Raw genomic sequence first — 18,396 nt, forward strand, 5'->3', positions numbered from 1 at the left:
CTGATTTGAGTTGAAAGGGGCACTGATTCTTCAAGGATTTTCATTGGGTAGGGGGATATTGTTGGGGAATTTTATGAAATAGGGTTCCTTGTCTTTTATGTCCCAGTTTTTCAACAGGGGTCCTTTTTTCCAACGTCTGACTCCCTGCTTAAAACCTTTGACATCCTGGGCCTTATTTAGTATCTTGTGAAAGTGGGTTTCCTTGAAGTAGGAAAAAAAATGAAAAATGTTGGTTGCATTGTGCCTGTGCAGAGGCTGCATTGTCCTCCAAAAAATGTCTTAAATTTTTTAAAACATTCTTATCTTTTTATTTAATTTATGGCTATCCAATATTGATGTGCACTTAAATTTTTTATTTCTACTTATAGTTGAACAATGTAAGTGTGAATCTATAAGGTATCCTTTTAGTTAAATGGCATAAAAACCTTTTTGTTGAGAAAAGTGCATCTCAACCTTTTGGTATAGGTGAATTGAAAGGAAACACTCTTAATCAGCATGACCATGAAACACCCTACAAAATATTATGGAAATTATAAGTAGCAAGCATATATTGTGTAAATTAGGTTTGTTTTTATTTAAGCATTCCCTTCTAATTTGAAGAGTAGTGTTATTACACAATTGTTCTGTTTTGTGTCACACAAAAAATGAGAATTAAAACAACAATTCTATTTATAAAGTCAAAAATCTAAAAATACAAATATAGTTGTAGGGTCTATATTCAATTAAGAAGCATAAATACCTTTTGTCTAGTGTGGAAGAGTGTCACCTTTTGGCCTAGGTGAATCCAAAAAGAAACAAATTTGTTATTATTTCGTATGAGCATGAAAAAACCCAAAATTTATTGTAAAGATTGTAAATAACAATGCTATATTGTGTTATTTGCAAAGAGCTTTCCCTTTTATTTTAATGAATGGTTTGATTGGATATTTGTATCATATTATATTGCAATAAAAGATGCAAATTAAAATCCCAACATGTAGAAAGAGAAATATAGCCATCTTTATGGTCTCAAATACGTGATAATAATTTCCTAGATACACTTGACAAACTTAATTGATAATAAGACTCCTAGGTTTCTTGATACGTGAAGATGAAGTTAATATGCAAAATCTCAGTCTAATGCCTTATTCATTGCGTGATGGAGGCAATGAACACTCTATTCCACAAAGACTAACCACTATACAAGTAAAAATGAACCATAACTGATGACTTGTGCCGCTCTTTGAAATGGAAATGAAGATGACTAAACCATGGCGATGAATGGGATGGTAACTATGTAATGTCCCCTCTTCTTAGGACGACTTTACTTATAGCAACATAGACTATTACATTCCATTATAATGATTTATATCTAGGAATTCCATTATTTATACACATCCTTAAAGATTCCTTCAATCCAGCTTTCCAATCCTCTGGGAGGATCCCCTGTGTCCTAAGGAATGACCCTTGATTGTTTGGTCTTCTTCCTTGAAACTACCTTTCAAGTCAGGCCTCATAATCCTCTGTGAAGACCCCCTTTGTTCCTCAAAACAATCCTCGATTAGTTAGTCATCTTCTTAAAGGGTGTATCATTAAGGTCTACTAGGTTTGTCTATCAAACCCACTACAATTCTTATGTTACACTCAACCATTATTACATACAATTCTTGAGCTTAATAATCCAATGTAAATATATTTATTTCTATAATCTAATCTCTTATTATAATATAACCATTATAAATTCCTAAATATGATCCTAAGAATTCTATTTTTATATAAATTGAATTGCTAATATTACTATTACTAAGTTGTGGTAATAGTACCATTACACAATAAATAAAGACAATTACATATTCCCTACATCCACCTAAGTATAACTAATAATACATATTAACTCAAGTAACTAGACATTCCTACACTACCATTACACCTACTTACCTTTGTTGAGGATGATGTGACGTTTTTATGGATGTTTGTGCCTCGTGATTGGTATGTCGTGCATGATTGCTGGAATGGTTTTGACCTCCAATACTTCTTACTTAAGCTTGGTTGTTCGCATTGGATATTCCTTAATTGTTACTACCAAATCTTTCTCGAATAACTTGCAAACCTTGACTATACTGACATGATTCCTACTTTCATTGACTTGATCGCTGGCGTGACAAGGTATAATGAAGGTTTTTGTATTGCTGACGTGGTCTGTACTAGATGTCCTCCCTGATGACCGATCACAATGTTGTAAGGAGCCCGATTTGCATACTTGTCGATATACCCAATTTCCAAGACTTCCTACTCTTGATCACATGGCAATCGATATCGTGTCCTATTTTTCCCCCAATACCTATGTTCCATCCTTGCATTTATACCTATCGTGTTGAATGGCCCGTGCCCCTTGACTAGTCAAGTCACGACATATGGTGTATGGGTCCCATGTTAGGGATATATTTATTATTTATTTTCTACCCTCTGATTTCAATGTTTATTTATTAATCGAGATAATATATATTTCTTAAAATGTTGATTTATCTATGGATTTGAACATATTCAAAGTTAAACTATTAATGTTAACATTACCATATATTATTGATTCTATTTATATTGAGTAACATTATTATTTCACATTAACCATAAGTAAGATTATACTATTTTATGGAGTATTTATCATTAGATAAATAATCTATATAATATTCACATTTTGATTACAATCAATTTGGACTCATGACAAACTATGCTTGGAAAACATATGCATGAATTTCACTTGGCTCTTGGTTTTTAAAACATAAACCCCTAAGTTACAAATGAGCTTTGATATTCCAAGATAGAATAGCGGGTGTTGCCTCTGTTTTAGAAAATTAGGGGGTAATCTATATCACTATTAGCTTGCATTGAACCTCTTATTGGAATATGAGATGAAATAGATGTGTTTTGACACCAAGACCCTTCCACTTGTTTGCATCTTGTGTCAAGAAGACATATGCACTTTACTTGTATTTTATCTGCTTCCAAAGATTTGTTGGACGTGTATTTTAGGGAGGCTTTAGGGGGAATATTCAACTTCTTACTAGGATTTTTCAATTGGATCCCCTCATTCTTGGACACCCTGTTATGATCATTCCCAAATCCTGCATAGACCCTTTTGTTGTGTTTTAAGACAAGCTGATTCTTCTAGTACAAATCTTGATGTAGACACGATGGCTTTACTAATCTTTCATGGTATCCTGTTTGATATTCATCAGCTCTTTGTTTCTTTTGAGGTCCTCTCATAAGGCTCTATGAAATTGTGCTATATCTTATATCCCAGCATTTAGCCACTTTAGCTTTACTCACTCTTTCTTTGTTTATCTTTTTAAAGTATTTGAAGTTAAGATATTGTTCAAACCTGTGATATCTAAATACTTTTCTTTTCCCAGCCTATTATACTCTGAGTCCTATCAACCTATTTTGGTTAGTCATGGAAACTAATCTCTCTCTCTCTCTCTCTACAAAATTACCCAGTGAAAGGGAATTAATGCATGGGCCATATTGATATGTCCTTATGACAGATCGGTGCTAATACAGCAGAACTCGGTTATCTTGGAATTCCTATGGTGGTTGTGTTCCCTACACATATACTTGAGGTATTTTTAGTGTTTTTTTCCAATAACTTAGGTAAATGATTGTGTCTGAATGTCATAATCAATGAGCAAATAATTTGTGTTCATTGTTTTAGGTGTTCCTTTTACATAGTCCAGGACTTAAATTTAATGTGATGCTTGAAAGGCATGAATCTCTGTAAAGAACATAGGTACTGCTTGAATTTGTATGTGTTGCAAATGATTAGCTTTATGATTAGCTGAATTTTCTATCCTTCAATGATGCATCTTTAAGATAAATACATATAAATATTAACTTAATTTGTAAATGCTCGAAAACTTAGGTTTTCAGGGTTAGAACAGGAAGACTGATGGTCATGTTGGTAAGGTTACGTGGGATGATTGGAGATATAGGTGTAATTTTGATGAATTTGGTGAATCTGAAGAGTTCTTCTTTTCTTGCATGGCCTAATCGGTACGTTTAATCTCTATAGCATCCTTTATTTTACAAAATCATATACTATTTTTGACCTTCTTATAAATTTCAATTTAATTTCTGTAACTAAATCCTTCAAACTCTTCTTCCTCTTGTTGAAGCAGGATTTACTGAAATATGTGTTTACATTGATGATTATTTTATTGCGGAATAATATTATCAAATCTCTGTTACATTTTCACAAAATTTTGATCCATTGTGAGGCTAGACGAACCAAATGTCTGTCAGACATACATACAGACTTTTTCAGGCTATATTTTCAATGAAGTTATTTCATAAGTCTAGGATAACCCAGGTTCTTTCTGTTTTGTATGTTCTATAGTAAATGTGGTAATTGGACCTGAGAATCAAAATGTCATGATCAAGTTAGGAGAGAATAAGAGAACTTAAGGTGATCTAGGATTATCTTGTTCTGATACAGTCAAGATTTCACTGTCCACTTAAGGACTTTCTAACCTTTTAGCTGATACGACATTCAAATCTAAACCTTATTAATAGACAGTGGAAGCTAACAGAAACAATATACTAAGAACAGTTGTGTTTTATTAACATAAGTGTATATGAGCTTGATTACATGCTAGGCTTCAGCTTTTGAGTTACAAAATAGATCATAAAGATAATGATAGCTTTATTTCTCTCTTCCTTACCTTCTCATATTTCTCCTCTTCCATGTCTTTTATTCTTTCGTCATGTATTTCTCTCTTCATGGTTACTGCCTGTCCTCAACTTATATCAGATCTCTCTGTATATAAAAGATGTAGAATGGTATGTGGCAGGTGGAAATGTGAAACATGCTCATAGAGTTATTCAATTAGGATCAATGCCCCAAAATTAGACTATTTTATTTTTCTCATCAGCCAATGCTAGAATGAAGAGCACACAGTTATACTGCGGGGGTGTAGGTGGTGTGAATTAGTATAAGAACAATTTTTAACAATTTAAAATTTATCAACCATAATAGCATTATATACCGAATTGCAGCAATCATGCACATAAGATGTAATGTTCCCTTCTCTTCAGTGATCAGTCAGTGAGACCATAAGCCCATAGACCATTCATCATCTTAGTGGGTTGATTTGGAGATATAAGGGATGATATGCTAGACTCCGCATTATTTTTATCAATATAAAAAATTAGAAGTGAAATATAAGTTTATGACCTTATAAAATAATATTATGCGAAAAGTCACTTTTAAAATAAAATAAAGTGAATTGTAGTGTCATGAAGTGAATTTATAAAATGGAAATAAATATTAAAATAAATTTAAAAATATATATATATTTTCCCAATTTGGGCGACCACTTTATGGGATGGAAAGACTTATTAAAAAGCATGTAATGTGATTTGAGGTTCAAAAGACGGTTAGATAATTATTATAAAGGTTCCTTTTCCATCCTAAAAGATGGTGTTTTTGATTTGTGATACTTGAAATTTCTTCATTTTCAGCTGGCTAAGCTTAACAGGGACAATAATTTCCGAGTACAAAACTCAGGTTGGATGAAAAGCTAATTCCACCTTTAGAGTGAAATCCATCCATTGTTTCTTATTGAGCATATTGTTGCAGATTTGAATTGGAGCAGCCAAGGAGAGGGCATATTTATTCCAGGCTTTCACTTTCCTTTGGCAGCTAGGATTTTGGCTGTTCATCGAAGTTGAAGATATATGCAGATTTGATCACGACACATCTATAGCATCCATTTGGTATCATTTTCATGGTCATTTGATTGGGGTTATGGATTGAAAGAATTTTATGAACTGCTAGAGCCACGGTTGCAAAACCCCATTAAAACAATTTTAAATATTTTAGTGATTTGGGTTGATTTTGGAAGCCTTGGAGGTGGAATCATATTTTTATTCTTGGATAACTTGAAATGAATTTTGTTAGGATTTGGCACATTTTGCATTTTTCAGCTTGTTTTTGGAGGTCAGCTTTGTATATTAGAATTTCAGGAGTCATTTGCTGCCTATATCAGTCGGCCACTTCATATTTGGTCGACATTTGAGGCAGCCATGCTTCCACTTGATAACAGACTTCTATTTATGCATCCATACATGTGTAATTATTTTGATTAATTATAGCTTTCGTATTTGAAGGAACTTATTCGTTATTCTTATAATATCAAACCTCAATCAAACTCTGATATCATTTTACTTTCAATTGTTATTCAAAGAGACAATTTTTTATGGTGTGTTCATCATTTGTTTCACATGTTACTGGTTTTCATTTATATCTGTTTATCTATGATTCGGCATTGAAAACAAATATCAAACACAAATTCAAAACTCAGAATTAGACTTTAGACAGTTAGCATGCCAAGTGTCTGACAAAATGCAAAATAGCCAAAAGTGAAAAAATATTCAGGTTAGAACTAGCAGAGATTTTACATTAGAACTCAAGCACACAATGTTTACATGGAAACCGTAATGGGAGAGAACCATGGAAAAACAATGCTTTATATAATTCTTCTTTTACAAAGTTTGTAGGCACCAACCTACTAGAGACCCCAATCCATTAGAAGCATCAACTCCCACTTTTGAGTATGTAGGCACCAACCCCTTGGTCACTTCATGGGCATCAACTCCTAGAGGCGCCAACCCCTTGATCTCTTTATGAGCACCAACTCACCAGAGACACCTACCTCTTGGATTGCATTCCCACCTTTATTATGTTTGTGTACAAGGAAATGCAAATCAATGGAAGGCAAATAACAAGTAAAAACACTCAAAACACAAATGCTAAGAAACATACAAGATTAGATAAAAAGAGAGACCAAAAAGAAGAATGCAAACCATTGTAACCCGTGTTATAGTATCTTTGATGCAACAATTTGCCCTAGATAGTATTGTTGTATGTGTGTTTATGATTTCAACAATATAACAACAAAAAGGACCTACAATTTCTTGATTGAAAATGATCTTCAATGTAATGTCCCCTTTTTCTGGGAGATTATAATTCTGTGTTTCCGGCTCACTTCACCTAGGTGTTGGGGGCGAAAAGGTTCTTTACGGGGTTCAATTTGAGGTTTGGCCTAGACATTTCCAGTTTTAGATCCACCAGAGCAGTTTTGATAGGTTGATCGGATACTTACTATTTTTAGTAAGTAAATAGAGCTCATTATTCTTGATATCCTAGTGTTGGTTTGGATGTGGCTTGCCAAGAGTTTTCCAACAAGCTATTGCATGTGCTTATTTGAGTTCGTTTGATCAGTTATTTTAATGCCCAATGATTATATGCTTTACTAACTAAGTGACTATTAAAGTTCATTTAACTTGTCACTTTATTTTTAAAAAGGTACTACGTTCACTTAAGTGACTAAAGGACAAAAAGGTGCTTTATCCCACATTGCTTAAAAGAGCATGCATCACATTGGGAAAAGTGATAAAAGTACAACAAGCTCCACATGGGAAGTTATGAAGAGGATAATATTTATAAACAAATATCAATCTGGGAGCTGGAAATAGTGACTGATTATCTCTTCAAGGATGCAAACCCTTGAAGAAGTTTTTGGAGGTTGGATGCAAACCTAGCCTTCTTATAGGTTTAATTTATATTTGCAATTTGACTGTTATTTCTATTTATAAGATTGAATTATTTGGGTTGTTGCATGTTATTGTATTGCTGTTGTATAATATAGTAACGTTATTTGGTGGCTATTTGTGTTAATTCCTGGTTTATGTATGTACTTCTAAATATCGGAGGAGTAAAACAAACTTTTCTAATTTTCTTGTATGCAAATCTACAGGGTGCAAATCAATTAAAGTTCTAGTATTTGTATCGAGTATTGGCTTTCTGTTCAGTTTTTAAATCTGCACTTTTATATCAAGGGTTTTTACAGTAAATATCCAAAAAGGGATATTACAGTGGTATTAGAGCTGGTCTTCCTACCAGCCTATGTGATTTCCTAGTAACAAATTTAATGGAGATTGCAGCATCAGAAGTAATTTCTATCCGGTTTGGAGGGCATGAGACTTTAACAAGAAGTTTTATGAATCCAAAAATATTTAAAACTCTGGTGGCTTATTGTGACTGGGCAAGCTCAAGGACAAACCCTTGGAATATGTGCTAGAAGTCTAGGCGTAGCCCAACTTTGTACATGGTTTGAAAATCAGTGTTACAGTATATTATCGTAGGTGACGATATAACTGGAATTCTTTAGAGAATGGAAGTGGTTATCTTAGTGAGCTGAATCCATGACAAAGAGAAGGAACTATAATTGATATTGTTTGGAAGTGATTGGCATTCGGCTTGTGCTCTCGTTAGAAGCATTCAAAGATATTAGTCGAGTGTCTTGTTTCTACGTTTCAGATAGTGAAGAAGGAAGATGGGCCTTGCTTTAGTCTCATGGAAATTCATCGCGAGTGGGGACATGGCTGCGGAAGACTCATTATATTCACTAGTTGCAAAGGTTGAGCTCAAAAAGATTTTCTCAACCAAAATAGTATTGAAAATTAAGGAGACGAGCTTGTCGGCTAATCAAGAGAAGTCTTTATTTGAGTTATCAGAGGTTTTGTTGGATAGCATCAGATTTCGTGGAAGGTCTTCAATCTTGTCTAGTATATTCAGGTTGGATGTTTTTACATTCCTCACATATTTTAGTTAGTTTTTCCAGTCGTGGAAGTGGGTCAGTTGGAAGCTTGATGTTGAGCTTAATAAGGCAAATACAGGGTCTGTTTCTTGGCATTGGAGTTAAGACATTCTCGGCACCAGGATGACCTTAATCGTGGCATGAGGGAGGTCTCCTGACGGGTCAAGGAACAGCTACAGGTTAGGTTTGTGTGGTTACGTAGACATCAGTTATTATCTTGGGCAGGCCGGAAGCCATTCCTGGCTTTATCTTTCCATAATCAGGCCAGTTTGATACACGTGAAGGGCAGTGGTTTCACACAGCACGGGTCATGGTAAGGAAGCACCTTCACCACTGAGTATTGACCCCACTATACGCCGCATACAGGGAGTAGTTCGACTAGTGGCCGGCCATGTGATTTAAACTAGCAAACAAAACTCGACTATCGACCAGTTCAGGTAGTATGTGTTTGGGAGGAACCACCCAAAATAAAGGTGTCTAAATTCCCAGCATATGCCCTCTATGCACTATGCTATCTAAAGGATGTCAACTTGGAACCAAAAGAATTTTTGTTAGAGACACGTAAATGTGAAGAGACAGTGATAAAACTGTGGGTACATGTAAAAGGTTATGAGATAAAAATGGCAAGCCAATATTTATAACGCAATATGGTTCCAAGTCAAGATGGCCATATTAAAAATGTGGTTCGAAATCCGATTTCAAATATTTGAACAAGTATTATTGAGAGAATAAAAGGAAAGAGAAATATTGCACATTGCTTGCGATTTGTTGGTATTTGACTATAATTAATGTGAACCCCCAAAATAAGAGGGCAATGCCAATATGGAGGAGTTACAAATCAAGTATGAAATAAATTACCGGAAGTTTTCGTTGTCTCACTGTCAGTTGTATTGATATGAATACTTAATGTTGAGGTCAGTCTAATTTAGTTTGGCGGATTTTATAGGCATTATTACTGGTTAAACTTCTCAATTCATAACACTCAAACAAACAGTGGTACAGATCTTTTTCATAGAATACTTATATAACTGAAGGAGTATGGGTGCGTGGTGATTGTTTGATTAAATGCCCCAGTTGCAAAACAAATACTTAGTGGTCAATTTTAGTTAGATTATTACAGAGGTCAAGCCGTTTGGAGCAGACAGTAAAATGTTTTTGGTATTGTATTATGTTTTCCTAAAGAAGTACTGGTTACACTGCATGTGTTTGATGAGATTCCCATCAGTGTAGTACTCCATTATTATTTCATTCCAGCAGAGAATACTATTGTTTGCATGATAACTGTTTGTCAAAATATCTCAGTTTCAGAACAACATTCAGTGGTCGGTTTTAGTAAAGTATATTATAGTAGCTTGGCATGTTGTAAAGATATATATCCGTAATGATGAAAGAAGTGAAGAGCCTAGGGCAAGTCAAAGATCCTTATGAATGTAGAACTGAAGTAAGGAGACTGTATGATGATTATAACAAACTCTTGTCAAAGTTTCAAAAAGAATTTCTTTTCATTGATTATGTGGACCATCAACTAGAGCTGCAAAACAAGATGGATATGATAAGAAACAAATACTATGAAGTGGCTCGAAATCTCCTTGTAGAGGACAGTTACAGAAATTTGCACAGGGAAGATATCAATCAACCTGATAGTAGTACAAAAAAGAAGAGCAACCTTCGCATGATAATATGCAAAATACTAATTATGGCACAAGTATACTAATGGTTAATTGGGAGATAGAAGTAACTTATGGAGCTATTTACACTAGTCCTCTTGATGAGCATATTGATGACCCAGGTAGAAGAGTTGACCAAACCGCCAACGTTGGCGACTCCCCATCTTATTTTGACGTGGAAAACATCAGTATCGTATTTGGTGACATGAAAATTAACTTGGATAAATTTTATGGTGATACTAGGCTGGAAATTATGTTAAATATTGAGGAGAAGCAAATGGACCGCAATGTTGGCAAGATAGATGATCTAGCACACGTTGAGTTAGAGGACATCTGAAAATGGTGTTCCCCTAGGTAATGAGAAATCAAAGAATTCTACGAAGGACAGCCCACTTGTGTTCAAAGGAGATGATTAAAAACCATTATCACTCCTTGACTTATTGGATATGCTTTTGGTCAAAGAGGAAAAGATTGTCCAAGTGTTGATGAGGATAGATGATTCTGCCAATTTGATTGAGGATCTCGGCATGGGAATGTATGTGGTGTCACAAGTCCTCTTTTACATACTATCTTTGAAACTTTGAAAATGATAAAATATGAGTACTTGCAACTATTAATGGATAGAGATCTAGCAATAAAATTTGGAAGGGACAAGGAGAGTGAGGTAGATGAGCTATGCCTTCAATTGAGCTTAACACATTACACCATCCACTAAGCTGTAAATCAAACAAGTGGGGCAGCCACTTATGAAGAAGACAACCGTGGTTCAAGGGCACAAGAAACCACACAAATCATTGAAGAAATTCATAACGTGGGTAGATGTGAAGGCAAACAATGTAATTCAATCATGTGTTTTCCATTTGAGACTTTCCATGATGAGAAAAATTCTATGGACTAGCAAGTTGATGAGTTTGGAAATTCTGAATTTTATGACAGCAGCTGTACATTTTCACATAAGCACATGGTTAGTGATACCACAAGTGAGGATAATTCAGAGATTTCAATTAATGGGTGAACCTTCCTTTTATGAAGACTTTGACTTGAGCAAGAATACTTATGGTGGGGTAGGAAGTTTAGATTTATCCTTGGCTTGCTCTAAAGGGGTGTTCAGCTTACCCAAAGATTTATCACCCAGCTCTTACAAGATGGCCACGGCCTACTTGTTGATTGATGATTTTTCTTGTTGGTATATTCCAGCTATCAGTGATTTTCCCATCTATGTTGGTAATATATTCGCTAGTTCTATTTGGCCTTCAAGGGTCAATGAGTTATTTGCAGATGAGTGGGGAGAACACACATTACCCTACGTTCCACATGAGGTGTCTACATTTTTTATTCAACGGGATATTGAAGATAGTGTTAGCACTCATGATGTTGATGATTCACCACCCACTCTTTCCTTTACCCAGGGTCATGTTGATTGGGTAATCAGGAATCCAAGTGTTAATAGTATCTTACATCTGGCAGATCATGCTGTGTTGTTACATAGTCACATGATTATGATCTGTTTGTTTCAACCTTCTAACACATCAGAGTTCCAAAGATTAGGATTACACCGTTCTCACTAGGGTGATATGATGGTGGAGTCAGATTGGCTAGATCTATCATTGTCATCGATACAAATATTACAGTAGTACAGTGGTACAAATATTTTAGGAGCTGGTCAAGGGTATCTCAGACAGTGCACAAGTTCTAACTTAGGATCCAGGTGGAGCTTCCCTATGTATTGCTTTTAATTGGGGAGCTTGTTGGAGAGTTTGGTTGCTATCATCTTGGGGTGGATATTGGTATATTGTTGAGCTCCCATCTTCACTTGATAGTAGAGACTCGCAAAGTCACTCAGGGAATGAGGCATTCATGCTGACTGAGGGTATTGGCACACAAGACAGCAGCACATGGCTGTTGGTGTCCCTTTATGGTGAGACTTGGGATCCTGGCGTTCAATTATTTGGCACATTGACTCCTATTGTATTGTTTCACCATTCTAGATTTGGGATGATGCATGCCAGGTTACATCAGCTGAGGAGTAGAATCTCATTCTCGAGGCGAGTATGGGATCCTAGCATTTGGTTTCTGCAGGTATGAGCGGATTACTTGAAGGCAAGCAATCTTTGAGAAGGGAGGCTTTGTAATGTCCCCTTTTTCTGGGACATTATAACTCTGTGTTGCTGGCTCACTTCGCCTAGGTTTTGGAGGTGAAAAGGTTCTTTACGGGGTTTAGTTCGAGGTTTGGCCTAGACATTTCCAGTTTCAGACCCATCAAAGCAGTTGTGGTAGGTTGATTGGATACTTACTATTTTTAGTAAGTAAACAGAGCTCAGTATTCATGATATCCCAGTGTTGGTTTGGAAGCGTCTTGCCGAGAGCTTTCCAATGAGGTATTGCACGTGCTTATCCGAGTTCGTTTGATCAGTTATTTTAATGCCTGATGATTATATGGTTTATTGACTAAGTGACTATTAAAGTTCATTTAACTTGTCACTTTATTTTTAAAAAGGTACTATGTTCTCTTAAATAACTAAAAGACAAAAAGGTGCTTTATCCCACATTGTTTAAAAGAGCGTGCATCACATTGGGAAAAGTGATAAAAAGTACAAGAAGCTCCACATGGGAATTTATGAAGAGGATAATATTTATAAACAAATATTAATCTGGGAGCTGGAAACAGTGACTGGTTATCTCTTCGAGGACACAAACCCTTGAAGAAGCTTTTGGAGGTTGGACGCAAACCTAGCCTTCTTACAGGTTTAATTTATATTTCCAATTTGACTGTTATTTCTGTTTATAAGATTGAATTATTTGGGTTGTTGCATGTTATTGTATTGTTATTGTATAATACAGTAACGTTATTTGGCAGCTATTTGTGTTAATTCCTAATTTATGTATGTACTTTTGAATATCGGAGGAATAAAACAAACTTTTTTGAATTTCTTGTATGCAAATCTATAGGTTGCAAATCAATTAAAGTTTTGGTATTTGTATCAAATATTGGCTTTCTGTTCGGTTTTAAATCTACACTTTTATATCAAGGGGTTTTACAGTAAATATCCAGAAAGGGATATTACATTTAAAATAGCTTCAAAGTTGCACACATATAGAGAGCTCTCAAAAATTGCATAATCATCTTGGGTATGGAATTGAGAGGCTATTTTCGTCTATGCTAGGAAAGGTTTTAGGGTTTTCAACTATTAGTGAGAGGTTGGCAAATATCAACCCAATAGTGGGTGAATAGACTTTGGGATCTAAGAAAGGGACATGCCATAAAGGCACTTATTGTCTCAAATCTCAAAAGGGATATGGAGGAATGTGAAAAAGAATATTAAAACCTTTTAAAGAGGACAAGATTTAGGATCATTTAGGGAAGATTTATTTCATGCCCTTTTGGGATTGGGATGGATGGCCAAATCTTGACTTTGTTTCCCTAATCTTTATGCGTAGGAATGTATACATGTTTAATTAGGGTTTAGGCAATAAAAAATTATTAAAGGGCATGTAGGCTTGGTAGAAAATCCAAGTGGACGGTGAGAAAATAGGTAGGGGTTATTAAGCAAATGATGCACTCACCTAATTGAGTTGGTATTGAATGGTGCAAGTGTTCTTTTTAAGAATTTGCAAGTGGATGGGGGTTTTATGAATTTTGAATTCTTTTTAAATCAAATTTGAAGAAAGGCTATTTAATTAAATTGAGGAGTTTATTTAGTTAAAGGAATTGGACTTTAGATAAATTATAGATCAATTAATTAACTAAGAAGGATTTGCTAGCAAGGAGGATTAATTAAATAGATAATCAATAGGACGACTATAGGAGAATTAGGATTAATTATTTAATTAAACAAAGTAGAGATTCGTTAATTAAATAGGATCAGGGACATTAGATAAATTAAATGAATTAATTTACCTAGGACTGTAGAAGACAAACAATTAATTAAATAAATGAATTATTTGATTAATATGACTCTAGAGGAATAAGTTGTGATCTAGTATGATCAAACATTTAAATGATCGGATTTGGGTGTTTATAATTTTGCTTCTACAATGGATGATGAATGATTGCAATTTTTAATCTTCTCCAAATGCACTATATTCTTCACTTATATCCCTTTTGGATCTTTCTCAAGTTCTCTTCTCAAAATACATGTAGACGCAATTTTAATTGCTGTGAATCTGCCTTAAGGTTTCCTTTAAACCTGCTACATATGCTGTTAATGATCTCTCGAATCTGCTCCTCAATTTGGTGTGTATTCCTCTATATTCTCTCATACACAGCACATAATCTTCATATTATTTTCACATATCATTTATATCTTCAACGTTTCTTTGAAGAGACCATGCTTCCCAAGAGATGCATTTTTCTTTTTGAGATACACCTTTTAGTAGGCAACTTGCACTCATCAAATTCTGATTTGACTTTTGGTCAACACAAACTCATCGCAATTATTTTTCCATAAAAGATTCTTCTTTTATTTCTCACACATACCCATTGTACTACATACACATTTATTGATGTCTTTACAATATTATCATCTTCTTTATATTTATTTCATTTGCTCCATTGCTGTTTTTTTACCCTCCTTGGATGACTTTTATAGATATTTAGTTTTGTATCTTTCTCACATCTTTTTTATTTGTCATCTCTCAAAATGACCGCTTCTTATATATTGTCTCATTGTGAGACATCTTTTTATTCTTACCATTTGACTATCAAAACTCTATTAGGCTCAATTAATAATATCAATCAACTTCTGTATGATAGTGCCTCGGTGATTAATATTTTGTTTTTGTTAATGCCAAACAAATCTTACACCGTTAAAGGCAGTCACATCCATTAAACAATGAAATTGCTGCTCTTTATAACATATCATTGCTGCCTTCAACTTCTCATTTTCTGCATATTAATCATGATCCTCATCACTTATATTCATATTTCTTTTACATGGTCTCTTCCATTATAATGCAATTTTTGTTTTGTTTTGTTATATTGTAGGTTATAATGCAATTGCTGTGTTATAAATATTGATGTTTTCATTCTTCTCTTCAGTGATTTATCTTCCACTAAAATACTTGGCCTTGGTGACAGTTAGCATCATGCCGAGAAGGAAATTGGACATCACATTATAATGTCTCCAAGCCAAATTTAACCTTGACAAAATCATACTTAGAAGTAGTATTCTGAGTAGCAGGTAGAGCGGCTGGGAAGTAACTGAACTCGATGCTTGTTTGTCATTGGAAGATTCTCCTTCACTTCTCTGAATAATTCCTTAGTGTGATTCAAACATCTGATCTCTCAGTTTCTCTCGCCACTTTATTCTAATAGAATAAAAGAGTGGAACAAATGTTGCTTCTCTTATGCTGGGTTTTTGGTTCCTTGGTACACAAATATACTCGTTGTTTGAAAATAGCGACCCAACACCTGTTAAAACTGGCACAGGGAAAGGCACTCATTTGGAGCCATTCTTGGAATATGCTTTTTAAAAAGGAGAGTTTATACTAGGTGGCACTAATACCAAGCATATTTATCAGATGTCTTCGCTGTTCATGAAGTCTCCATAACTTGCATGTGTTGCCATTTGTTTCTTTATTGATATGTGGAGTTTCTGTTATTAGTTTTGACTATCCAGCATAAGCAATATTACTAATCTTCTCAAAGGTAATTACATCTCAAAATCAGCACTTCTAATATCAATTGCTTTTCATTCATTAATACATAGTTTCTCCTTTTTTAAATAAACAGTAGCACAGTCTTGCTATTATGAAGTCACTGCGATAATTTTATTGCTGCTCTAACATATTGTTTGTCAGATACCCGATATATTCACTCCTTACAAGGTCAGTGTCTTTAATCTCCAATATTGCCTTTAATCTAGATAAAAGTTATCTACCTTGCATTCTCCTACTTTTTTATTCACACTAATTGGTTGATCAAAATGTATTTATACAAGCTCAGTTACCAAAGTGTTGTGCCATCCCCTTTTCAATATAAGTATTAAGAATAAATAATACTAATAAAAATAAATAATTAATAAATCATAATTATATAATTATAAAAAGAAGGGACATCACAATTGGCTGCTGAAGACTACAGTCAATCTTCTTTCCTACTATTAATAACTCAGTACTATCTTGTGGAGGAATATTCTTGAGGGAAACCATATACTATTCATCCTACTTGGTATAAATTATTATAAAATGGGACATAAGGAAATCAAATATTTATTTTTTAATCACTCTCTAAAAAGTGAGATTGATACTATCAAGGTCTTACTATCATTCAGAGAGAATTATAATTTGGAATATCAATTTTCTAACACGATATATATAATGGCGGCTATTGTAAAGTTGGCTTGGAAGATATTTATGAAGGTAGTGTTAAGTTTAGCCCAGAAATAAATGATAAACAGCAATAAGAGAGCAAAATAGATACGAGACACACAAAGTTACCTTGGAAAAAACCATGCAAGATTGAAGGAAAAAACCCAACCACACAAAAAAAAATTCCTTTTTATTGATAATAAAAATGGTTCAAGTGCAAAGATTTCACTTGATTGCCTACAATGCACTGAGCAATCACCTAAATAGATTGAAATGAGACTTCATATTGCACACAAAGGTCTCTTCAAATTTCAAATACAAGACCCTTCATATTTCCAAATATTCAATAGTTCATATTCCATATGCATGCCTCTTCGCATAACGTATGACACGTCTTTTTATATAATATTACCTTAAATATTATCACAAATGTCTCTTTCAGCTGAAAATGACCATAATGGTCATAACAAACATATTTCTACTTCATAAGACTAGAGATAAAGATCTCTATTGCAGCTACAATCTTCAACAGCTAGTGATAATACGAGTAATACTAGAAGACTAATATAATTCAGCCAATGCATAGAAAATTACAACTATACCAAAGTCAAGGTGACATAATATTAATATTCCTTGTATGATTAGTATTGGGAAGGAACTCCAATAGAACACTATCTAGGCATCCGTTATCAATGATTCCTTGTTGCTGCTATTGGTTGTCGATTTGGATTGGACAAGATGTTTTGGAGTATTGATTGTAGAAGTCAGCGAGTTTCAAATAAATAATCACATTCATAATAGGAAGATATCAAAAATTGCAAAGTCAAGTCTCATAGAAAATAGAAGTTAAAGACGGTACAATGAGCGGATAGAGGTTCAATGAATAAAATAAAATATCATCAAGACAACCATTTCTTGTGAATCCATATTCAATTTACTTTCAGTGAATCGATCAAGAGATCATAAAGATATTCTTGCTAAATGTTGAAATTTGTAGAAAGGAATTAGGTTAGAGATTAAATATGTCTTAAGGACAGTATATACTGTTAGAGTTGATAACAATGCATATGTGAGGATGGATATGCGTAGTGTGCATATCCATAATGCCTAGGAAGAGATGGTGTTCTTCCCAACGATTATAAGGATGGATATACCAAGTAAAGGATATCCATAAGGGCTTATGAGGAGAAATTTGTAATGATATGGTGACATAGCTTGAGAAATATTTTGGAATGGCCATAAGGAAACTAGAGCCCTAGGAGGTCCTCCCCAAATACCTTGGAACCTAATTACGAACTTTCTGTTGAGGAGCAAAGTTGTTCTAATCACATGTCCTATGTACAAGGAATAATTTTGCAACTTTTCTGGATCAACTCCCAGGATCCTTCAACTGATCACGAAGTATCTCATCCACTTAATGGCTCCCTCCAGACCTTTTAATGGTTAAAGCCCTCACACCCTAGCCTCTTTAAGCATCATGCTCCACATACTGGCATTTCTCAATCTCTGATCACAATTCAAGGACTGATTACACTCAATCCCTAAATGCCTTCATAAGATTCATTTCCGGCATGACCTTTGTCTTCTTACACACGTCCCAAATGGTACCCTATGACATCTTTCATTCTTCTCAACATTGCCTAGGATCACTGTCCATCCCCACTGGTCCTCAAGCGCAATGCCATTCATTCCGTAAGACTTCCTTGGTGTAGAAGCAACTAAGACAACAACATTACATGAAGATATTGAGGAAGTATGGAGGAAGTCAAGAAGGCATGAGGGTCAAT

The 18,396-nt window shown here is 34.5% G+C and overlaps 1 protein-coding gene across 3 annotated transcripts in view; it reads left to right on the forward strand.

Moving 5' to 3' along the window:
* LOC149556342 (uncharacterized) overlaps positions 1-18,396 on the forward strand; it is a 266,842-nt gene that overhangs the window by 237,723 nt on the left and 10,723 nt on the right. For 2 of the 3 annotated variants that reach the window (XM_089830610.1, XM_089830609.1), the window contains 2 exons: positions 3,522-3,596; positions 3,896-4,026. In XM_089830610.1, coding sequence (XP_089686736.1) covers positions 3,522-3,596; positions 3,896-4,026 — 206 coding nt within the window. Of the gene's footprint in view, positions 1-3,521; positions 3,597-3,895; positions 4,027-5,611; positions 5,827-18,396 lie in introns of those variants that run through there. The other variant, XM_089830611.1, reaches the window with a different exon arrangement.

This window comes from Cupressus sempervirens, chromosome 5 (assembly GCF_028749045.1).
Source record: "Cupressus sempervirens isolate cs-2001-9-10 chromosome 5, ASM2874904v1, whole genome shotgun sequence".
Classification (NCBI taxonomy): domain Eukaryota; kingdom Viridiplantae; phylum Streptophyta; class Pinopsida; order Cupressales; family Cupressaceae; genus Cupressus; species Cupressus sempervirens.